Source organism: Carassius auratus, chromosome 7, assembly GCF_003368295.1.
Source record: "Carassius auratus strain Wakin chromosome 7, ASM336829v1, whole genome shotgun sequence".
Taxonomy (NCBI): Eukaryota; Metazoa; Chordata; class Actinopteri; order Cypriniformes; family Cyprinidae; genus Carassius; species Carassius auratus.
Genome location: NC_039249.1, coordinates 13,428,947 through 13,453,780, shown reverse-complemented (window position 1 = coordinate 13,453,780; position 24,834 = coordinate 13,428,947). Strand labels below are relative to the sequence as shown.

The 24,834-nt window shown below is 37.8% G+C and overlaps 4 protein-coding genes across 4 annotated transcripts; 2 read left to right on the top strand and 2 right to left on the bottom strand.

Annotated features, from left to right (window-relative positions):
• Nucleotides 1–2,916: 2,916 nt before the first annotated feature.
• LOC113105993 (intelectin-like) lies at nucleotides 2,917–5,990 on the bottom strand. The gene is made up of 8 exons (XM_026267447.1): nucleotides 5,923–5,990; nucleotides 5,061–5,134; nucleotides 4,834–4,968; nucleotides 4,499–4,746; nucleotides 4,214–4,372; nucleotides 4,003–4,123; nucleotides 3,698–3,801; nucleotides 2,917–3,502 (listed from the first exon to the last, which is right to left on the bottom strand). Exons 2-8 carry the CDS (start codon nucleotides 5,125–5,127, stop codon nucleotides 3,350–3,352), a joined length of 987 nt encoding a protein of 328 aa, XP_026123232.1. The 5' UTR covers nucleotides 5,128–5,134; nucleotides 5,923–5,990; the 3' UTR covers nucleotides 2,917–3,349.
• A 1,629-nt stretch (nucleotides 5,991–7,619) lies between these two features.
• Nucleotides 7,620–9,904, bottom strand: LOC113105992 (intelectin-like). Its single transcript, XM_026267446.1, has 8 exons — nucleotides 9,872–9,904; nucleotides 9,730–9,796; nucleotides 9,443–9,595; nucleotides 9,114–9,361; nucleotides 8,817–8,975; nucleotides 8,597–8,717; nucleotides 8,289–8,392; nucleotides 7,620–7,800 (listed from the first exon to the last, which is right to left on the bottom strand). Exons 1-8 carry the CDS (start codon nucleotides 9,872–9,874, stop codon nucleotides 7,648–7,650), a joined length of 1,008 nt encoding a protein of 335 aa, XP_026123231.1. The 5' UTR covers nucleotides 9,875–9,904; the 3' UTR covers nucleotides 7,620–7,647.
• Nucleotides 9,905–11,265: 1,361 nt separating this feature from the next.
• On the top strand, nucleotides 11,266–18,178 carry mns1 (meiosis-specific nuclear structural 1). Its single transcript, XM_026267445.1, has 12 exons — nucleotides 11,266–11,332; nucleotides 11,482–11,626; nucleotides 11,740–11,964; nucleotides 12,214–12,341; nucleotides 12,432–12,534; nucleotides 12,620–12,849; nucleotides 13,002–13,218; nucleotides 13,299–13,406; nucleotides 14,130–14,387; nucleotides 14,522–14,647; nucleotides 14,769–14,883; nucleotides 18,018–18,178. The coding sequence occupies exons 2-11, from the start codon at nucleotides 11,624–11,626 to the stop codon at nucleotides 14,880–14,882; spliced, it is 1,512 nt and encodes a 503-aa protein (XP_026123230.1). The 5' UTR covers nucleotides 11,266–11,332; nucleotides 11,482–11,623; the 3' UTR covers nucleotide 14,883; nucleotides 18,018–18,178.
• Nucleotides 18,179–19,099: 921 nt separating this feature from the next.
• On the top strand, nucleotides 19,100–24,834 carry tph1b (tryptophan hydroxylase 1b). The gene is made up of 11 exons (XM_026267444.1): nucleotides 19,100–19,241; nucleotides 19,831–19,965; nucleotides 20,312–20,495; nucleotides 20,588–20,688; nucleotides 20,840–20,907; nucleotides 20,995–21,191; nucleotides 21,344–21,479; nucleotides 22,711–22,837; nucleotides 22,953–23,048; nucleotides 23,513–23,646; nucleotides 23,745–24,834. The coding sequence occupies exons 1-11, from the start codon at nucleotides 19,152–19,154 to the stop codon at nucleotides 23,917–23,919; spliced, it is 1,443 nt and encodes a 480-aa protein (XP_026123229.1). The 5' UTR covers nucleotides 19,100–19,151; the 3' UTR covers nucleotides 23,920–24,834.

Sequence of the window (24,834 nt, the reverse complement as noted above, 5' to 3'; positions counted from 1 at the left end):
ACATGAGACCCCTACAGTGGTGGCTCAAGACCAAGGGATTTTCCCCGAGGGGCAATCTACTTCGCACTATCAAGGTCACGCAGCACTGCCTCCGTGCCTTAGACATGTGGAATAAACTTGAATCAGGGCCCGGTGCTGGGAGCTCCTTGTCGCCGTGTAATACTGGCGACGGACGCATCCCTCACTGGCTGGGGTGCAGTCATGTGTGGCCACCCTGCCCGTGGTCTGTGGAGCGGTCGCCATCTAACATGGCATATCAATTGTCTAGAAATTGTGCACTGAACCACTTCTTCCCAGACCTAAGGGGTCACCATGTGTTGGTGCGCACCGACAACACATCGGTGGTCTCTTATATCAACCACCAGGGAGGTCTGTGTTCGCGCCCTTTGTACAAGCTGGCGCACCAGATCCTGGTGTGGTCCCAGAGCAAACTCCTCTCATTAAGAGCAGTATATATTCCTGGGAAACAAAATATGGGAGCAGACATACTGACGAGGCAGGGGCCGAGGCCCGGGGAATGGAGACTTCACCGAGAGGTAGTGAAGCAGATATGGAGAGTATTTGGCAGGGCTCAAGTAGACCTATTTGCAACTCAAGAGACATCACAATGTCCCCTTTGGTTCTCTCTAGTTCATCCAGCTCCTCTGGGACTGGACGCTATGGTACAGACCTGGCCGAGGCTTCTTCTGTACGCCTTTCCCCCTATTGCTCTGCTCCCGGGAGTACTGGCAAGAGTACGCCGGGATGGGGTCCGTCTGTTATTAGTAGCCTCGTTCTGGCTGGGCCGAGTATGGTTCTCAGATCTAGTCTCGCTCCTTGACGGCTCTCCGTGGGAGATACCGATCAGGACAGACCTACTCGCGCAGGCACAGGGTACGATAATTCACCCTCGCCCGGAGTTTTGGAAGCTGTGGGTGTGGCCCGAGGGGTCACAACTGTTAGCAGCTGATCACTCAACTGAGGTTGTTGAGACCCTCCTCCAATCCAGAGCTCCCTCAACGAGGAAACTGTATGCCCTGAGGTGGAAACTCTTCACCTCATGGTGCAGAGACCGCCAGTTAGACCCAGCAAACTGCTTAGTTGGTACAGTTCTGGAGTTTCTACAGGCTAGCCTCTCTGCAGGGTTGACCCACTCCACGCTGAAGGTTTACGTGGTGGCCATTGTGGCCTACAACACCCTTCTCGATGGCCAGTCTCTGGGAAGACACCCCCTAGTTACACGTTTCCTCCGCGGTGCGCTGAGGCTGAGATCTCCAGTATGGTCCCGTATTCCCCTGTAGGACTTGGTTGTGGTGTTAGAGGCAATGTGCAAACCCCTGTTTGAACCTATTCAAGATATCTCAGACAGACATCTCACACTTAAAACCTCCTTTCTGTTGGCTATCACCTCTCTGTGGAGAGTAGGAGATCTTCAGGCCCTCTCTGTGGCCCCCACTTATCTTGAGTTTGCACCGGGCATGACCAAAACATTCATATACCCTCGAGCAGGATATGTTCCCAAGGTTCCCTCTGTTACACCACGACCTGTAGTGCTGCAGGCCTTCTGTCCTCCTCCCTTTCGGGAGGCTAACCAAGCGAAGCTAAATTGTATGTGTCCAGTTCGAGCACTGGACGCATACGTCCACAGAGTTGCCCTGTGGAGAAAAACTGATCAATTGCTTGTACGCTATGGTCCCCCCAAGAGGGGTTTTCCTGCTTCTAAGCAGACCATTAGTCGTTGGATAGTCGAGGCTATCAACGCCAACTATGAGTCCTCTGGTCGTCCCCCGCTGTCGGGAGACAAGGCTCACTCTACTCGGGGTATGGGGGCCTCCAAGGCCTTCCAAGCAGATGTATCCATGCTGGACATCTGCAATGCTGCGGCACGTGCTTTTATAGCTTCCTGGTCACTTACGTCACCCCGCCTGTGACGCCACGCTCTTCCATTGGACTGATTACACACGATATTCAGAGTCGCTCACGCTAGGCGCGTTCCCCAAAGTGCATTTGACGCAGCGTCTCGTTCCCTCGAGGAACTAGGGTTACATACGTAACCTAGAGACGATTACAGATATTCAAATAGTTGTATCTTGGCCAAATATTACCCTATCCTAACAAACCATACATTAATGGACAGACAGAAAATTTATCCAGCTTTCAGATTGTGTATAAATCTCAATTTTGGAAAATTGACACTTACACTTTACAACAAGATATGTATAATTTATTAAAACATGCTTACATAAAATAGCCTAATAGGCTTTTCTGTTGATCAGGAACAATAGATAGAAATTTGATAGATGTACAAGCGCAATAAAAACACATCGAAATATCGAAATAAAAAAACCCAGCAGCAATAAGATAATCATCAACAGAATACACTGACTGAATGCTGTGACTGTCAGATCAGCAGTAGCAGAATTATTTCATTGTGTCTCAGACAGCAGTGATAAAGGAGCAGTCAGTTACTTCAAATGAACATTAAAAGACTTGTTTAATTTACTTAATTATTTTATCTTCATTTACAAGTGAAAATGTCACAATTCCAGCTTTTCTGAGCAAAGCACCAACCCTTTGCGCCACCTAGTGGTGATTTTGCGTCTCACATCTATGTCATAAACGACTTTTGACTTTTTTTCACAAAATAATTAGTTTGGATGCCATGAGTTAGTTTTGATGACTTTGCAATAATTAATAACGTTTTTAAAACAGTAAAAATGAAAATGAGTGTTTCCAATTTATGTAAACAACAAAAAAAAAAGCCCCTAAGTGGAGCGGATAAATATAGTAGAAAGACAGGGAGAAAGAAAATTACCCTTCAGTGTCAGCAACCAAAGAAGCTTTCTCTTCCTGACACAGATTAGAGGTTTATTCCCTTAATTTGAATGTTAACTGCACCAAACAAATGATATCAGGCACAAAACACAGACACAGATGCAGGCTTCAGCAGGAGACCTGATTATTTTTAATAAGTCCAAAAATGAACCCCCTCAAAGAAAACAAAAAAACAGCCGGGGAAGATACCAGACAGATACAGAACACGCCAATCGAAGGACAGAGTGATCAACCCGAGGACATGACAAATGATGTCATGCGCTTAGTGGTCTTTAGGGGCGTTTACATTGACATGACAACTAACCAAAAACAGACTTTAGTCACATAAGTTATTGACAAGGTATAATTTGTTTCAATAGGTGCCAATCAACTGAATTTATTAAAATGTTATATATTTGCTCCCACTTTTCGGCAGTTATATAAAAAATAAACCATACACTTTTAATGTATTGAGTACTGGATATGGAGTAGAAAATAGCAGAAGATGTTTATTAAATAGCTAACACTTATTATAGCCATTATAAATATCAGAGTGTCAGCGATAAAAGAGAAGTACAGCTGCTTCAGTTATCTCTTTGGAAGCACTCCATCCTGTATTAGTACCATATCCATTCCAGTCGAAGCTCGTAAAGTCCCCACACTGTCTAGGGACGGCCTCAGGAAAGTGTCCACCTCCACCAATACAGAACTGCAACAATAAGAGTACATTACTAGCAACACAAGGTGCATTTCTTCAAATAACATTAATGCTGTAGTTTTATTTTTGTTGTAAGTGTATTACTCTAAATGAATCCATGTAATATTGTCTGATCTGAATTATTATATCACAAATTCTGTTCATTAATGTTGATCCATTATTAATCCATATTATTTTTTAACTCACATGTTCGGTGTCACAACCGATTGGTTTAACACCTGAACAAATAGCCATAGCTGCCTTTTCATAATTGAAGACCCTGAATGTGATGAATCCAGGCTCAAATAATCCTAACAACAAATTCACAAAATATATCATTGATGAAGATCTGTCATTGTAGATCCACATACAACAGTAATCAGATTACAAAAGGGATGATGGCTTAAATAATAGCATCACTGAACGATACAAAGATTTTATGACTATCCATCAATTTAGCTACTTTCTTTAAAAATATTTGAAAAATATTGTCTTAAAATGTATGGCTGTACCTCTTGAATTAGGACCATACAGATATTTTGTTGATATAGCATTTCCAGTATCATACACTATTGGAATAACAGGTCCATCATCAACGTTGCATGTCCCGATTCCAAACCTCACAGGGAATTTCTGGGAAAATGAAGATAAATGTCCGCTTTAGCTTTGCCTTTATGTGTGTCAATGTTTCAAACTTAAAAATTGTGTCGAAGTTTGTTTGACCTTGAACAAACTCAAAAGGTTTCCTCCATGTAGGGTTAAGAAGTGATTTTCAGTGTGGTATCTCAGGATGGAGGCAGTGGTCCAGTGTTCCAGTTCACTATTATTAGGAACATGCCACACAGACACATCCTGTGCCACAATGTCAAAATATCCAGGATTCTGTCAAGTCAAGTCACATTTATTTATATGCTTTATATAATGCAGTTTTGTTCTGTTTCAGATTCTAGATAAATCATTTGATGTCAGTCCAGTGTCTTAATATCCTTTATGTTGTAATAAAAATACCTTATAATCATCACTTGTGGCCGCTTCGGCAGTTCCAAATTTGACTGTGTTTGCCCATGTCCCGTCACCATCAGGACGGTTTGGGTCGCTGCCCTGCTGACTAGACCAGCGATCACCAACAGTACACTTTCCATGCATGTTGTTTTCATGAACACTGGCCACCAGCGTCCAGCCGCCGCCGGCAGTGGTCATATCACAGAACGTCTGGTAAAGGACCCCTCTTGATGAGATCAGATAGTACAGGCCGTCTGAATGAACAGAGGTATTCCTGGGTTAAATAAATGCAGTTTGGTGCTTAAGATAGCAAAAAAAAAAAAAAAAAAAAAAGATTGTACCATCATAAACATGATACTTCTCACGAATTTCTTTGCAGCTTCGAGCAACATATTTAATTCGGCCCAGAAGTTTTGCAATCTCAGGGTTGATATTGGTTTCATCCATAATAATACATGGTGCTTCTTGTTGAGTTGCTAAAATATGAAACATAAAGACAGTGTATATATATTGTGATACGAAATGAGATATATTTATTAAAATGATGCAGATAAAAAAATACACCCACCTAATGCTACCTCACAGAACCACAAATTCAGTGAGAGTGCGAGGCTGAGAAGGAACCCTGGAAACATTTTTGTACTTTGCAAACAAAAGGAGAAAAGTTATTCACAATAACACATTAAGCACATTTTTCTTTCATCAGCCTCATTGCTATTCTCTGCGTACAGTTTTTCTCAGTCATGCTGTAATTTGTCAAGCAAAACAAGCTGATTCATACTGATGAATAGTTCTCAAGTGAATCTTGACTTTCACTACTGAAGGGAAAGGTGTGAAGCATTGCATTGTAAGGGAAGATATCGTGATGTAGATGAGAATCTGTGGACCGATAACCAGGAAGTCCAGGAACGCCAGAAAGAGTTCTGCATGTACCGTTTTGTCTAAGGGGCGTTTCCTATGTTTTATCTTTCTAATAAATAGTACTGTCTTTTTTTTTTTTTCTTTCTTTTTTTTTTTTTTTGTATCGACAAACAGTAAAAAAGCGTGAATCCTGTCCAATCCCTTGCAATCAATATCCAACATACAGCAATGTGGAAGTTTATACTATAGGAATTGATTTATGCCATAGGATGCTACAGAAAATGCAATCTTGTGCATTTTTATAGTTTACATCAGGAAACAATAACACTGCAGTGTAATAATTATAACAAGGTCAAGTATTTTTACTATCTTGTTTGTGATCAATGGCTAGCATACTGTTGGTTAGTGCACAGGTTTTTTCCCCGTGAACTCAACGCGCAGCTTGAAGCTCTGCTTTCACTTTTAAGTTTCTTTCGTAAAAAAAGTAGATTAAATACAAAATTAACATCTACGTAGTTTACACTCTTTCTTTTTATTTATTTCAATGTATAGTTTAAAAAAAAACTTACGTTTTTGCCCTGTGTTTCCCTCTTCTGATTTATCGAGCACTGTCGAGAGACTTAGCTTGTGCAAGTCAGAGAATGCGCGTAACAGCAACCCCCCCCCCCCCCACACACACACACACACACACACACACACCTCCTTTGTTCTAAACATTTTTGAAGTTTGATAATTCATTACATTTGATGAAATATCAAATCATAATGTATAAACTAATACTCATCCTTCATGCTTATTGCAGGCAGCACTTCAATCAATACCAAGCTCAGGAACTCACTTTTTACACTCGTCTCCTTCTTTACTGTAGTTCAATGTATCAAAATTGATCAATCTTTAATTTTAATTTACATGGACACTTTGGGTGCATAGGTCTTTTGTTAAACTTAAGCAATACACATGACATTTTATATTTTTCACTTTACCATTTTTTCGTTTATAGTTTTCTCTGTGAACAAAAAGTTTCCCTAACATGTCTTCGCTTATTAAAATGTCATTTTGGGCCCAATTGTTTTATACTCAAAAACATTTTCATACTTCAGTATATTTATATGTGTGACCATGGACCACAAAACCAGTCTTAAGTTGCTGGGGTATATTTATATCAATATCCAAAAATACAATTTATAGGTCAAAACTATTTTTTTTTCCTTTTATGCTAAGATGGTTTTCAGATGGTGTATAAATCTCAATTTTGGAAAATTGACACTATACAACAAGATATAAATAATTTATTAAAACATACTTACATAAAATAGCCTAATAGGCTTTTCTGTTGAACAGGAACAATACATAGAAATATGATAGATGTACAAGCGCAATAAAAATACATTGAAATGTAGCACAATAAAAATACATTGAAATGTCTAAAAAAAAGATAATCATCAGCAGAATACACTGACTGAATGCTGTGACTGCCAGATCAGCAGTAGCAGAATTATTTCATTGTGTCTCAGACAGCAGTGATAAAGGAGCAGTCAGTAACTTCAAATGAACATTAAAAGACTTGTTTAATTTACTTAATTATTTTATCTTCATTTAAAAGTGGAAATGTCACAATTTCAGCCTTTCTGAGCAAAGCACCAACCCTTTGCGCCACCTAGTGGTGATTTTGCGAATAAGTCTCACATTTATGTCATAAACGACTGTTTTGATTTATTTTTGACTTTTTTCAAAAAATAATTAGTTTGGATGCCATGAGTTAGTTTTGATGACTTTGCAATAATTAATAAAGTGTTTAAAACAGTAAAAATGAAAAGGAGTGTTTCCAATTTATGAAAAGAACAAAAAAAAAAAAAAAAAAACACCTAAGTGGAGCACATAAATATAGAAGAAAAAAAATTACCCTGTCAGCAACCAAAGAAGCTTTCTCTTCCTGACACAGATTAGAGGTTTATTCCCTTCATATTAATGTTGACTGCACCAAACAAATGATATCAGGCACAAAACACAGACACAGATGCAGGCTTCAGCAGGAGACCTGATTACTTTTAGTAAGTCTAAAAATTAATACCCTCAAAGAAAACTAAGAAACCAGCCGGGAAAGATACCAGACAGACACAGAACACTTATGACCTTAGAATTAATTTTCAGAAGTTAAAAACATTGGCGCATGTTTATCTGAAAAATGAATTATAGCCATTATAAATAATTTATGTTGTAAATAAATTCTTCATTGTGTTTATAATGTTCAGCTGGTAATAAATGCGGTATATCTCTTTAGAATGATCAGAGTGTCAGCGATAAAAGAGAAGTACAGCTGCTTCAGTCATCTCTTTGGAAGCACTCCATCCTGTATTAGTACCATATCCATCCCAGTCGAAGCTCGTAAAGTCCCCACACTGTCTAGGGACGCCCTCAGGAAAGTGTCCACCTCCACCAATACAGAACTGCAACAATAAGAGTACATTACTAGCAACACGATATGTATTTCTTCAAATAATATTGGTGCAGTAGGAGTATAATTGTGAACTTCCTCTTCATCAGGGGTGGGGGACTCATTTGGGGTTGGGGCCACGTTTGACAGAATATATTACATTAGGCAGTCTGCACAAACAGAGCAGTTAAAACTGAATTTAACACTTTACATATATAAATACACACACACACACACACACACACACACACACTGTGCCCTCCCCCCTCCCTCAATAAAAAACAACAAAAGATTTGTATTTTGTAATATAATATAATGTTATATAATATATATAATTTTTGCCATTACATTTCTGTGACTTGGAATTTGGGCTGTATGGAATGATCAGGCCGGTGGGTTACGTTTGTTTTGCACCCCTGCTCTTCGAAGCATTATTGCCTGTGATGATTAACAGCATGCCACAGTTTCAGTTTATAAATGGAAAGATTATTTTTAACTCACATGTTCGGTGTGACAACCGGTTGGTTTAACACCTGAACAAAGAGCCATAGCTGCCTTTTCAGTATTGAAGACCCTGAATGTGATGAATCCAGGCTCAAATATTTCTGGGGAAAAAATCCACAGAATATACCACTGATGATGATCTGTCATGGTAGGTCCACATACAACATGGCTTTCATTCATTAAAGTGATCTCAACAATGATGATGCCTTGTAAGCAATACACAAGGAACTGAATAATACACAGATTTTATGTCTGTTAATCGATGTAGCTAATTTGAAAAAAATATCGGCTCAAAGTATTGCTACCTCTTGGATAAGGACCATACAGATTTTTGGTTGTTACTGTATTTCCAGTATCATACACTATTGGAATAGCAGGTCCATTATCAATGTTGCATGTCCCGATTCCAAACCTCACAGGGAATTTCTGGGAAAATAAAGATAAATATTCATTGTTTTATTTAATTTCATTTCAAAATTAGTCTTCACCTATATTTCTGTGAAAATGGTGCAAAGTTTATCTAACCTTGAATAAATTGAAAAGGTTTCCTCCATGTAGGGTTAAGAAAAGATTTTCAGTGTGGTATCTCAGGATGGAGGCAGTGGTCCAGTGTTCCAGCTGAACATTATTAGGAACATGCCACACAGAAACATCCTGTGCCACAATGTCAAAATATCCAGGATTCTGTGACGGAAAGGAAACAGACTGTCATTTAAGATGTCGTAGACCAACATCTTTTCATTGTCAGTCCAATGTCTTAGTGTCCTTTAGGTTTCGTCCCTTGAACCATGGCTGTAAAACCATTAATGCAATAAAAAATACCTTATAATCATCACTTGTGGCCGCTTCGGCAGCTCCAAATGTGACTCTGTTTGCCCATGTCCCGTCACCATCAGGACGTTTTGGGTCGCTGCCTTGCTGACTAGACCAGCGATCACCAACAGTACACTTTCCATGCATGTTGTTTTCATGAACACTGGCCACCAGCGTCCAGCCGCCGCCGGCAGTGGTCATATCACAGAACGTCTGGTAAAGGACCCCTCTTGATGAGATCAGATAGTACAGGCCGTCTGAATGAACAGAGGTATTCCTGGGTCAAATAAATGCAGTTTGGTGCTTAAGATAGCAAAAATAAATAGAAAAGATTGTACCATCATAAACATGATACTTGTCACGGATTTCTTTGCAGCTTCGAGCAACATATTTAATTCTGTCCAGAAGTTTTTCAAGCTCATGGTTGCTGTTGGTATCACTGATGTTAATACATGGTGCTTCTGCTTCTTGTATTACATACATAGCTCCCACTGTAGAAAAAACATTTAAAACAAACTAACATTTTTTTTTTGTTTAAGTAGGTCATAATGTAATATATTGTGAAATCAATATCTTAAGGTTCTTAAGATAAATTGTTTTAGTTAAATCTTAAAATGAAACTTACTTGATTTAGCATCACACAACCATAAACTCAGTGAGAGACTGAGAAATATTTTCATAAGATAGACATTCTGCAAACAAAAGAAGAAAATTTTTCATGATTTAAACACACACTGAAAACTTGCAAACCTTGCATAATAACTTACCATTTCTATACAGCAGGGCTAAATGGTTTTGTGTGTCCTTAATTTTTAAAGTGGCTTAAGGAAATACTGTATTTAAATCCTTTTCTTATCAAGGGCTGATTTATAAGTAACTAAATCTTGCAGCTGTTTACAGTATGCTTATTGTAATCAACAACAAAAACATTTCCATTTTCTTAGGAATCTGATAACCATCAGACCCATTCCTGTCAATGGACAACCTTTTGAGGCTTCAGAACAATAAATTGTACTGTAATCATTAACTGACCTATATGACTTATTTAATGACTATATTATTAGAACCCTATGTGACTTCATCTCTTGTGTGGAACACAAAAGATTATATTTTGTCCATAAAACAGAAATCAGAGGGTGAAATGAGTAGTCGGATTTATATTCACTCTATTCACTAAATTTATTCTCACTACAGTATATTCACAGGTCAAAATGTGGATGTTTCTTTTCTCTCACACTGTATTTCTAAGATAAAAACTTAGATGAACCAAACGTAATATTGATAAGACTTCGGTTATGTTCATTGGCTCCGTAAAGCTGCGGTTTGCTAATTTATACACGGATGTTTCTGTTTTGGACTTTTGAACAGATATATAAAAAATTAAGAGTTATATTTGACTTTAATTTGTCTTTTGACCCACATGTGCAATGTAAAACTTCCTTATCATTTATCAGAAATATTGCTAGACTTCGCCCTATGGCTTTTTAATACTTTTTTTCTCACATTCACTGCAATGCTGCTTCTTGCTGGGGTCCCTAATAATATCAAACTTAACAAACAACATATGTGCAAAATTCTGACGAGACTGTTATGTATTCAAATTAATATGCATCAGTATGTCTGAGATCATCTGCAATAGATCTGTCCTGTTTTTACATTTGCTAAATGTGTAACTGCAACACAAACACAGCCTCTCAGTTTATCACCTCTGTTGCTACTTTAGTTGCTTACTAAAAGATACATGGGAATAACTGTCAGAGAGCACCTGTCCATCAAAAGCTCACTATCCAATCAGAGTAGATCACTGTTAAGCCCGCCCACACGAGAAGTTTGTGGCAATCTGTGGCAATGAATTCAGATCCACGATTAGCGAAAACAAATCTTTGAAAAACATTAACAAAGAATGAAGCATATTTGAAGAGCCTGTTAAATTTTTAATTTTCATTGTGTTTTTCTTCTTTTGTAATGACATATTTTTGATAGTTTCTGAAAAAGTTACGTTCAGTTTTATAAATTTTCTACTTTGTATTTTATATTGTCCAAAAGATTTAATTGCATTTAATAGAGATTCAAGAAAACATTGCATGTTTTTCTTCTTCTTCTTCTACATTCCATTTGCATCATTCATATCTATAATTCTGACCACCAGGCGTCACTAGAGTTTCGCGTTTAGAGTGCTTCTAAACAATGACTCATTTTGCGAAGCAATGGACAATGGTTAATAAATTGTAAGTTTTCACATGCTTCATTGTTACTACCACTACGTTGTATATCTATTTTAGAGAAAATAAATGGGAATATTTGCTTCCGGAACATGTTGCACTTTATTAGTACTGCAAGAGTTGCGCTGGCCAATAATATTCGTCTTTATTAACAGGTGGAAAGCCCGGCGTTTCTAGGACAACGGCTCACAAACAACTGAGTGTGGCTGGCGTTTCCCACTTTGTTTAGTTAGAAACAAAAGCATTTATATCACAAAGTCGACGGACCTGATCCACAACCTCCAGTACACCTGAAGAATGGTAAGAATAATGCAGATATGAGTAACTAAATTCAACGAACTAGGTAACGTTAATCGTTGCAGATGCTACGATGCGATGTTGTATTGTACTTACGGGAAACCGTCTTTTTGCAGTCTTTCACGAGCCAGCAGCGCAACATCTCTCACAGCCACCATCAGAAGATGCTGCTGGAGCACCGCAAACAGGAGGAAATGCGTGAGAATCAAAGCAAACACATCGCCAAAGACAAGCAACTGCAAGCCAACATCCAGTGCGAAGACAGAATCGAGAAAAAGCGCTTCCTGCGCAAAATGCAAGATGAAGAGTACGGCAAACAAATGGAGGAATCACTTCTCAAGGTTGATTTTATTCTGATCGTTTTACATTATTCGTATTTTGTTTATTTGTTAGGATCCCCATTAGCTCTGCCCTACTGTTTATTTTTTTTTCTGCCATACAAAAATATGAACATACCTTTAAGAACATCCATGCATTTCAGAACATACACTGAATACAGTCTATTCTAAATCAAAACATATAATGTATATGTAACATTACCATTTTTATTTTAAAATATAAATAAAATAGATGCAAAATGTATGTTGTAGGCAGAAGCGGACAGACAGTTCAGAGAGAGGCAGCTTGAACAGGAAGAGAGGATGGCCAAGGAGCTTGCCAGAATTAATAATGAGAAACTCCGAGATGAGAAGATGAGGCAGTACATTAAAGAGAACAGGTAAGAGACCGGAGAGCTTGATTGCACTATAGCACTGCATAATGTTTTTATAGGTTTAACATTTATTAAGCTCTGTTTTTTTATTGGCAGCGTTGAGCTTCGAGAGCTGGAGTTAAAGCTCAAGTCTGCCTACACGAACAGAGAACGGGCAGCACAGATGGCAGAAAAGGAAGCCATGCGATATGAGACAGTGGTAACAGTGTGATCTGCAAATATGTGTCTGACATTTGAGTCTCTTATTTTGTGGTTTTGCTTATTGTGAATTTACATCTTACCAGCGACAAGAGGCAGCTGTTGCCCGTAAGATGAAGGACGAGCATGAGCTTGCAGAGATTGAGAAAGAGAAGCAGGAGCAGAAGAAGTATGAGGAGGTAGTGCGGTACCAACAAGAACTTGAGCGGCAGCTTGAGGAGAAGGAGCGCAAGAGACAGGAAGCCTATGAAGAGTTTCTTAAAGAGAAACTCATGGTGGACGAAATAGTGCGGAAGATCTATGAGGAAGACCAGAGGTAAGTGTGTTCTTTGTTTTCACGTTTTCCTGAGTATTATGTTTTCTACTTCATTTTTAGAAATTCTGGAGAAAGCTGACAACATAACCTCTTTTAGATTAGCTGGTTAAATGGTTTTAGGATGGTTTGAAACTGACAAGCTTAATTTACAGGGAGCTTCAGTTACGACTTGAGAAAGTGGTGGCCACTAAGAGATACATTGAAGATTTTAAAAAGCAGCAAGCAGAGTGGAGACATTTAGAGCGAGCAAAGGTGGAGGCGGAGAACAGGCGCATCATTGAGTTTGCCCAATACCAGCAGAGGAAGGAGGAGGACAGGATGGCCAAAGTTAGAGAGCGAGAACAGGCCAAAGAAACCCTGCACAAAATGGTACATGACAGCTCACCCTCTGTGCCATTATGTACTCAAGATTCAGGTATTAATGTGTTCTTTCATTCCTTCTTGTTAAGCTCTCTGAGCAGATCGAGATGGAGAAAAGAGAGCGTGAGAAGATGGAGCGCGTCCGTGAGGAACTTCACTTGGAAGAGCAGGCCGAGGCTGCAAGACAACAGGAAATTGTGAGAACTCTCCTACAGTGTCTCTTACTACATCTCACTTTACTGGATACACACTGTGCATTTTTACAAAGAAGACACAGGTTAATCTTATGCAGGGTTGCCAGATCTAAAAAGAAACAAAGAAATTCTATTCCAAAACTGACTCAAAAAAACCCACCCAAAAGTAATGAAAACACAGTTTGTTTGTTTTTTTGGATAATTTTAGCTAGACCTTTTATGCGATATGTGCACATTTATTATTTAATCTGTAAAGCTACACATTCTTTCACTTCCCCAGTTCTTTTAAAAATCTTCTAATCTCAGTCAAGACTATTATTAATAGTCTACATACTCTTTTTGTTTCACTCTTCTACTCTCCACATTTACTCTTGTTTTGTCTACACACAAGAATAAATGCATTATTAATCTATAATGGCAAACTTAATTTAACTGCTTTCAAGTTCCTGATGTGTGTGAAACTTGTGTCTAAATGTAACCTCTAGTAAGCCTTTTGGTGGCTGTGGTACATTATATAAGTGGCCCAAAAACACACAATACAAAAAATTTTCTTGTGACATTTTTAAAATAGCCCAATTGTGTGGAAAATCGTGACCCTGGCAACACTAACCTTATGATGCCTATCTAGAAAAATCCCAGTCATATTTCAATTAACCAAGAATATTAAGCATATTTCAGGACTGTGTACATTTATTATTTCTTTACCATCATGTCACTCACTTACAGGAAGAGATGGAAAAGAGGATCCGGCAGCGGCTAGAGCTGCAGCAGACATGTCAGGAGATGATGGCCTTCAAGCAGTTGCGCATACAAGCTGAGAAAGAGGAAGAGAAGACCTTTAGACAGATGATGATGGCCAAGTTTGCAGAGGATGACCGCATTGAGCAGATGAATGCCCAGAAGCGCCGTATGAAACAGTTGGAACACAAACGAGCTGTGGAGAAGCTACTGGAAGAAAGGAGACAGCAGTATCTGGCTGAACAAGTAAGACTCAAAGCCACAAATCAAGCATGCAAATGTGCAGAAATTAGTTCCATTAGTTGCTTCTGATTCAGACTATACCAATAACCACTGATAGTACAGACGACATGGAATGAATGAATCTAAATATTCAACAGGAGAGGGAGGAAGAGGAGCGAGCTATGGAGAAGGAGAGAGAGGCTCAGCGGCGAAAGATCATTGAAGAGGAGAGACAGAGGCTCCTAAAACAGCATGCAACGAAACTGTTGGGATACCTTCCAAAGGTGAGAACACCACACCATAGTGCACACACACACACACATTTCTCACTTGATCAGACCCATTAGAGAATGTATTTTTTGTAATGCAACATTTGTATGTTTTCTTATTTTCCTTGTTTTCTAGGGTATTTTCAAAGAAGATGACCTGGAGCACTTTGATGAGGACTTCAGAAACAATTTCAAACAACGACAGGCTGATATTTTCTCTGATGAGGGTTGGGGAGATGATTCGCTGTAGGGTAATTCCTGACATGTTTTTAAATCCCGTCTGGTATACTTAGCATTGCATTGTGAACTGTTAGGTGCATCTGCCACTTCCACAAACTGTTGAACAAATTTCATACATGACACAAATTTACCTTTATCTTAAATAAATGTATACAGTATATTCAAACTAACTTTGTCATGTTATGTAACCATTTAGTTTTCATAATTGTTCTCCCTTCTTTCCTGAACTGATAGTTAAATTTCACTTTTTTGTAGAATGAACTCAAGGGAGTAATTCTTAACAATTTCACCAAATGTTCACAATTTGTAGACTAGACTTGGTTAGCGTTCCTCATTCAAGCATTTCCTTTCCTCTGAGTGGTTTCGTTGCTTCCTAAGAAAGAACTGGATATGGTTGATGGTTGGAAGGCAGTATATCATCCGAGCAAGAATTTAATCAAATGTGACTGCTCATGTACAGTCAAGTCTGTCAGTGTCTCTACAGCTGTCGGTCATTCTGTTGGGTTAGTTAGTCCATTAGATTGGTCTGGCTGCTGTCATGGCCGTACTATTCTTCCATTCAAGTGTTGACTGTTATATATACCTGCACTATGAAAATGTAAAGCTTCTCTTGTAACTGCTATTCTGAAATTCCCTCTAAGAATTGTAAGAAACATGCTAAGATGCAATACATTTCAAAGTGAACATATAATGAATTTAATAGAAAATTTCAATAAACTGATCCCCCAAACTTCAATGCAACATCACCATCCATTAGCAATAGAAGTTCATTTTCGATTCTAAACCTGGCAAATTCAGTTTTATTAGATCGCCACATACTCTTCTCACAATACTGATAATAAAATATCTGCTGCTCTCTGCAAAGTGCATTCCATTTTCTCAATGATGTTCTAGAAATTTCCTCAAAGTAGTTGAGAGGTACTGTCTAATGTTAAAAACGGAAAGGTCAGTAAACCTTTTTATGTGTCTTGCAACTAATTTCCTGTGTCATACAGCTTCAGCGTTGAAATGTCAATACCAACCTATTACGCTGTAAAAACTCAATAATTTACTTCAGAATGATTGTTGAAAGTCAAAAGCATATTGTCAATATTGTTACAATGTTGGATGAAGTTTTGAACGAGCATAAAGACAAGGATCATTCAAGATCATTTACTTTCCTTTGGATGGATTGGCTCTTGTAATATTTATGAACACTACTAGTCTCTTATGCTCACCAAAGCTGCATTTATTTTTTATCAGAAATTTTGTTTTAATAATAATATTAAAATTTAAAGTAACTTAAAATAACTGACTACAACAATCCTTGGTATCACATGCTCCTTCCAAAATCATTCTAAAATGGCAATTTGATGATCAAGAAACATTTATTATAATCAATGTTAAAAACAGTTGTGCTGTTTAATATTGTGGAAACCACTTATGAAAAGAGCATTACTTTTTAAATAAAAAATCTATTAGAACATTATATGTCATTTCTTCACTTTATGAAACAGGAAGTCCCATTGATTTCCTCCAGAGCTTTAAAAAGATTATGATGGAATCATATACCCCTCTGTCCTGTCACAGCCTGTTTTGCAATCCATCGTCTTTACTGGGTGATGAAGAGGTCATAGATTGCCGAGCGAGCCAGATGCACAAGCAGCATGCTGACGCACATGTTTACCCCTGGTCAAACAAATTAGCTCTCAGAGCTTCTGAGCTATACACATTCATTTCTTCCTCTCTCTCTCTGTATATCGATGAACATTTGCATTTAAATAACAGATATAAAAGGTCAACATAAGAATCTACAGTCTCATAAAGTTTGCAGACCGTGCCAAAACTTGACTCAAGTGCCTCGCAGCTCGATTAAACCACTAATGAGAGTTACCTAGGTCTTTTTCCCGGCACTGGAGCAAATCTTATTTGGTCCACCTACTGTAATGGATTTTTTTTTACTAGGCTGGTGAGATATTTCTTACGATTGTCATCTTTCAACTGAAGCTCAGTGATCATGACCAGACTTAATCTTTCCTGACATTGTTCTGCATCACATCATAACTTGTCTTGCTCACCTAGGAGGGCAGGAAGTACTAATACCTTGAAGGAACTTCAGGTTGTTTGACAGACCAGTGAACTCACAATATGTATCATAGCTTTTTCTATCATTGCCTTTTCCTCACAACCTCGATTGAAGGGAACTTCCTGTTGCTGAGACGGATTGCAGATTGAATTGTCTCAGAATGAAGTCTCTGATTGCAAGCTGTGTGTCTACAGTGAAGCTTATGCTAATAGACCAGGCTCCAGTTCTGCATTGGATTAGTCTGAGCATGATTTGACTTGGCTCAATCATGCTGTACGTCACCGGTTCTGCGCAAACACCATTATAATATGTGGCCAAAAGGAAATGAACATAAATCTCAAAAGTAAATATAAGGTTACATGCTAACCCTATTAAGACACATGCATCTTTAGATGGCACATTGCTCATTCCCTGCTGCTTTTTGACCCCCAGATAGCTGTTACCACCAAAAAGCTCAAGCATTTCCTGTGCCTTACCTCTAAATGAGTTGCGGTTATATGAATGAGATTTTCTTCGAGTCATAAAGTACAAAGCATTTCGATTTGCACACATCTTGCTTTTCAGTATTTGAATGATATAATGTAGGATATTGGTTTGCAAAGCTAAAGATATTCTACATCTCCACTAAATGGTGCACAAAATCTGGACATGCTGTTGGAACTGGTATAAACTGGCTGCGTTTCAATAGATGGTGAATCTCTCACTTCATAAAGCCTAATGAGATGTGTACTTATGGGCTGCCTTACAAAAGACTGTCTGTGTGTCCCCCTGAGGAGGGGTATGGAGGTCTTTCAGATCAATGACCAAGCAGTGGGAGGCACAGACAATGGACCAATAAAGCACAGAAGTAGCGTGAGAACGTCTGAATAAAAGATTAGTCATGTTGTTTGGAAATGGACGTACAGCAGTACCTAATTATATTGCATTTGAGCTAATTAATGCTGGTGTGAGCTTGTAAACAGACATTGCTCATAACTACCACATCATTATTTATTAATCTGAGCCATGCTCATTGACGTGCTTGTATTATTTTCCATGTTTCTCCCTTTGGAACAACTCACCCCCGGACTGGAACTGTAGTGTGGACTGCAGGGGCCTTTTGGTTGGAGATAACAGGAACCAGTGACAAGCACATTCCGAATCAGTCATCGGCAGTTAATCTAGGCCTGCTGCCGTGTCTTATTAGACCGTTATCCACATCACTTCATCACTGGTCTTTCCGCAGAGGTGTGGAAATAAAGCTCACTGATCCCAGACCAACCTTGGAAAGAGTAAATCAATAAACGAAAGTCAACAGTATGAACCAAATGAAAGATTGGGTGTGTTTAAATGCCAAGGTCTATGACATGATTGTAATGAACGTTTTAAAGGATTGTCAGGCAATAGTGTTAAAGCATATCAACACTGAACCATTGTGCGATCGTTTTCTATTTTATATACATTTCCTTACCTTTTTGTTCTGTTTTTTTTTTCTCTCTTTTCTTGTGATTTTGATGAACTACTGATAGGCTGGTAATTCATTGACATTTTGTAACTTCGATCAATAATAAATATTACTATTATAGATTAAGGAACATTATCAATAGCATACAAAAATGTATATTATGCCAAATAAGCTGTCCAATAGAGACTGGGGCTTGTTGTCACTGTGATATCTCATTAACTTTAAGGTTTTGTAGGCCATGTGTTTAGTTTAAAACGTCCTTGAATTATATCAGTTTTGTAAAAAATAATAATAATACAGATATCACTTTTTTCAGTAGATCTAGGGAAAACAGTTTTACATAATAAAAGTAAACTGGCATACATTCAGGCAGTAAACTTTAAAGGGCAGTGTGAGACCGTGTGATTCAAAATCATTTTAATCACTAGAGTAAAATAAAAAGCTACAGCTAATCCTGTTTGCTCCTATTTTCCGTTCTACCATTAATAACACAAGTTTTGTTTCCCCCACTTTATTTAAATGTTATTATCATTATTATTAATGTACCATAATGATCTAACGGTCGAATAGTCCTCGGTTGCTGAACCATTTCCAGTCAAAATCTTCTTGTCGGCTGGTCAGGAAGCACTTTCCAGAGCCGCGCGCTCCTCCCCCTCCTCCGCCTGATCTCTTTATAAATCCAGAGAGAAAACATTATTATCAGACTGACAGAAGCGTATCTGTGAGCCACGCACCTCCATATTCTACTATAAAAACAGAAGCACCCATCCATGCTCTCCAACAAGCTTGACGGGCCGCGTCGAGGACGGTCTTTTGACTCCATCAATAAGAATTACGAAGAGAAGCAACTCAACAAAGAGGTAAGAACAACTTTCGACATATATTCAAAATAAAACAATTTTTGATAATATCTTACATATCATAAAGCTTAAAAATTTGAATTTGGGGAGAAAAGTCATTGTCATCATTAATGTGCATTTAAATAACTATGATAAAAAATTTAACACACATTATTATTATTATTATTATTATTATTATTATTATTATTATTATTATTCAATGCGTATGAACTTCTGATTTGTTGTGCATTGTATTCTACATTTGTTTTTTAAATTCATTGGCTTTTACATGCAGTTGCTGTCCACCACATAGTGCTGGTCTTGTCATATATAGCCTAGCCCTAACCTAAATTTGACTGCATAATGTATTATACTCAGCCTTTTGAAAATAATGATCTTTACATGTTATTAGCCTGTGAATAACGATTTCGTATTTTAAAAAAAAACGTCAAAAGCAAACAGAAGTTCACTCACAAGGGATATTAAACATCTGCTGTAGTAGAGAGATTGTCATGCAAATGTGAAAACACCTGAGGTAAAACCCAATGATATACTGATTATAATCTCTCTCTCTTTCTCTCTCTCTGTCTCTCTCTCTCTCTTATTTAAGTTTAAAAAAACTACTTTACATAAGACAGAAGAGAACAAAGACAAGATACGTTCCTCCAAGAGAGAACATGCTGCAATTGTCTTCTCTCTAAAGAATGAAGTCGGAGGGCTTGTGAAAGCATTAAAATTATTTCAGGTACATTAATATTTGCCTTCTTTAACTGTTACCAGTCTGGTCTTTCTTTCTTGACTATTTTCTAGATTTTCAGCTTCAGTAGAATCATGTTATTCATAACTAAGACATTAATGGTTAAATAGCTAGTTGTTTAATAATTCCAGATAAAGCAATAATAAACAACAACTTTGAAACCCTATTATGGAAAGTGTGCACTGTCAAAGAATTAAGTGAATTTATAGATACTGTATCAAGTTCCACCTCCTTCCGTGCCACTGCAGTGTACAAGTGAATAGATATTATTCAAATAGATTTTTTTCCATTTAAATTTAAAGATGGCTAAAATATTTTTATTCATTATAAACAGGACAGCCAGGTAAAGCTTTTGCATATTGAGTCACGTAAGTCCCGGCGGCGTAACTCAGAGTTGGAAGTACTGGTGGATTGTGACAGTGATCGAGAAACTCTAAAAGAGGTTGTTCAGCTGCTGCGCAAACAAACAAGCATCATAACCATGGACTCACCTGATAAGTTCTGGACTCCTGCAAACGGTACTGTGTTTTGCTCCTTTATTAGATAGATGAGTATTGCACAGAAACGTGTCTATAAATCTTGCGTAACACTGTAAAAAAACATTTTTCAGATCTTGCTGAGGTGCCTTGGTTCCCCAAGAAGATCTCAGATCTGGATAAGAGTGCCTGTCGTGTTCTGATGTATGGTTCAGATTTGGATGCGGATCATCCGGTCAGTATTTTCTTACATCTTCCTAGATAATAAGGCTATAGAAATTCACTGATAATAGTATTTTTGTCGTGATCATGTAACGCTCTTCAGTATTTGAGCTGCTAAAATATTCCACGACCTTATGTATGTATTTGTTCCTATATGATTTCAGGGATTCAAAGACAACATTTATCGTAAGAGAAGGAAATATTTTGCTGATCTTGCCATGAGTTACAAATAGTACGTTTAACAAAAAGGTTTTAAAACTCTTACATTATTTCCACATATTTATCTTTAATATTGACAAGGTTCTCTCTCACTCCGCAGTGGAGAACCTATACCACGTGTAGAGTTTACAGAGGAAGAGGTGAAGACGTGGGGTGTTGTTTTCCGGGAGTTGAATAAGCTGTACCCCACACATGCCTGTCGAGAGCACCTAAACAACCTGCCTCTGCTCACCCAGTTCTGTGGCTACAGAGAGGACAACATACCACAGCTGGAGGACGTGTCCAACTTCCTGAGAGGTGAGACTGAGCGCACACCATTAGTGCACACACAGCCATAAACTATGTGATGCATTTTAACGTTACAATTGCTACAATACAAGCTGAGAGAAGTATTAGTTGTGTGACCAGGAGATGGCAGTAGTTATATGGCTGCTGGATGTGTGTTTCAGAGCGAACTGGCTTCACCATTCGCCCTGTTGCTGGGTACTTGTCACCGAGAGACTTTCTAGCTGGTCTGGCCTTCAGAGTGTTTCACTGTACACAATATGTGCGTCACAGCTCAGATCCTCTCTACACTCCTGAACCGTGAGTACAAAGCATACTGTATATCCCTTTATCTCTTCAGGCCTGTTTATTGACACAATCTTTTGAAAAAGGCTTTTATGAAGCAGTACCTATTGTTGAAGCAATACCAACTGTCTGTCACACCTGATGCATGAACATGTAGAAATGAAAACAAACACATCACCTTTTAATCAAACTGAATCCAGATGATTAAAGCAGTTTATATTTTGCACTTTGGGGTTTGGGTTCCATTCTTGGGTGATTCAACTTCATGGATCAAGGTTGAATCATTTAATTTTGTTGCAGTTTGGAACATTGCATAAAAGTTGATTTATTGCAGCATGTTAAAGTTTTAACATTGATATAAAATGATTGGTTTAACCTATTTACAATCCTTTGGCATTAAACATTGTTGCAATGTTTTTTTCAACCACATTTCAATGTTTAAACTCCGTCACATGATTTCAGAATGATCAAGTTAATAGCCAGTGCTCTCAATAATCATTTTATATTTATGGCAGTTATTAAAGTCCCCCTTTTATGCTTATTTAAAAGTCATAAATTTATATTTGGTGTCTGATAGAATACATTTACATGATTTCAAATAAAAAAACATAATTTTTTCATACTGTACTTTGCTGCAGCACCTCTTTTTACATCTGCTTGAAACGTTCTTTTTTGGTTCCCATCTCCGAGTTCGCCCATCCAGTCTATTGTGAATGATCAGTTGGGTTTTTAGCTTCCAAGGCCCCATGAGCAACTGTAAACTATATTATATCTATGGTAACTGTGGCGTTGGTATTGGTATAAATTGGTATTAAGTTTATTTTTTCTTTTTGGTGATGTAGCATAGTCATAGACATAATGGCATGCCTATAAACAAAGTGTGTTAGGCGAGTGTTATCTACTGGAGAGGTTATATCCATTTGGTGTGGACTTTGTTGTGCTTTATCTTTGCAGATGATTTGCATGCACCAACAGATTTAGTACATATTAAAGGAAAGGTAAAAATAAATCATAAAAAGCATAAAGGTGCATTTTTAAAGAAATACTCAATGTAGTAATCCAGAAATCAATCATTTTCTGCACAGAGCTGCAACTCTACAGCAGAAACGGTCTTAACATCAAATCTTTATGCAAGGGCGCTTCTGCTTCACTTACACAGTTTGTATATGTCTTGTGAACTAGGCCTTATTCAGCCTTATTCGGTAATTAAAGAGATCTTCTTGATCTTCTTGTCTGTGTTTTTCAGGGACACATGTCATGAATTGCTGGGTCATGTTCCTCTGTTGGCCGAACCCAGTTTTGCACAGTTCTCTCAGGAATTAGGACTGGCTTCTCTCGGGGCGTCTGATGATGCTGTGCAGAAGTTAGCAACAGTATGTATTTCTTACATTTAGCTTTCCTGCTCTTTACACAGTATATAGGCATAAAGCCTTAATATTGTTTGCACTAGTTTTGATGGTTGGTCTGTTGTTGTATGTTCCATTGCAGTGCTATTTCTTCACGGTGGAGTTTGGCCTGTGTAAGCAGGAGGGATCGCTCAGAGCATACGGCGCTGGGCTTCTCTCTTCCATCAGCGAACTTAAGGTGGATACACATTATCAGATTTAGAATTATAGATATAATCTTTTTATGCTTAATATAATAACTAGTTTCAACAGTAAATATGAATAAATTGCTAGATGGTTTTTTTAAATGTCTTTAAAAATACCAAAGCTGCATTCATTTGATCAAAATACAATAAAAAAAGAATATTGTGAAACTGAACTGTTTTCTCTTTAATGGCTGAATTATCATCAGCCATTTGTCAATTTTCCATTTTTGCATGATCCCTCAGAAATCATGTATAAACTGAGACAGTTCAAAATAACAGCATTTATTTGAAACGGAAATCTTGTGTAACATTATAAATGTTGTTATTGACACTTTTGTTGCATTTACTGCATCCAAAAAAACAATCTTATTGACCCTAAATTCTGAGCAGTATTGTAACTGCTGTTAATGAATTTAACTGAGGTGAATGACTGAAACGCATATGTATTGTTTTGAAGCACTCTCTCTCAGGCTCTGCTAAAATCCTGCCCTTTGAGCCCAATGTCACCTGCAAACAGGAGTGTCTCATCACCACCTTTCAAGATGTTTACTTTGTTTCGGAGAGCTTTGAGGAAGCCAAATTTAGAATGCGGTAAAACTATTTTTTAAATAAGTGACTTGGTATTTTTGGCTGCCATATCATTGTTGTTTTGTTTTGACCGTATATTTCCTCTATTTTATTATTCACAGTGAATTTGCAAAGACAATCCAGCGTCCATTCTCCCTGCGGTATAATCCATACACACAGAGCGTGTGTGTGCTGAAGGACATGCCCAGCATCAATGACATGGTCGAGGAGCTCAGACACGAGCTGGACATTGTAGGAGACGCTCTCTGTCGGCTCAGTACACACCTTGGCGTCTGAAACCATTATGACTCTTGCTCATATTAATAGCTTGTATTCCTTCTATCTCTTATATCAAAGCACGTTACTCAACATTCAACTCTGCAATAGTATTATCTCATTATCTGCCTTCTCTGACTGCAGAGGTGAATCACTTGTAATATCTCTGTGAGCACCTTTCCTCTGCTACTGAAAATCTGCCAAATACCACAAAGCACTTAAATATCCAAACACTGCTTTCAAAGTGAGAGACTTTACGTGCCCTTTGAGTACACCAACCAGAGTCCTCCACTGCTATTCAAACACAACCACAGTATAAAACTACGACCATCACATTAAATCATGATCACTATATTCATACAGTCTACTACTCTAACGTCCACCCCAGCTTCAGTCTCTGTAAATACACAGTTCATTCTGTTGAGATTATAATCTTTGAAGATAAAGCTTAGGTTTGAAAAGCACTGCTACAAACATCATATCTTGAAGTGTTATAGTTTCATCACACATTTGTGTTATAGTTGTTAAATTAACACAGGCAAAAACTTAGATGACCAGTTAAGAGCCTTTGTTGCTTTCTGAACATCAAATCTACTGTTTCTTCTAATAAATTGACCCATTAATTTCTTACTATGAGCTGAATAATTTATTTATTGGTGTTTGTGATATAAAAAATATACATCATAACTAATCTATTTCACCTTTTTCTTATTATTCTGATGTGAATCTGAAACTGTGGTGTGTATATTGTGTGTTTTGTCTTCTGAAGACTGTAATCCTTGCTGTTTTTCCATGTCCATTCATGTTTATGCTTACTGAATGCCAATTAAGTGATTCTTATAGGGAGAGATCAAAATTTAATTAATACATAAATGTAAAAATGTAGCCAACTTTTATTAAATATTTTGTTCTGAATTATATCTGAATTGTATCTGA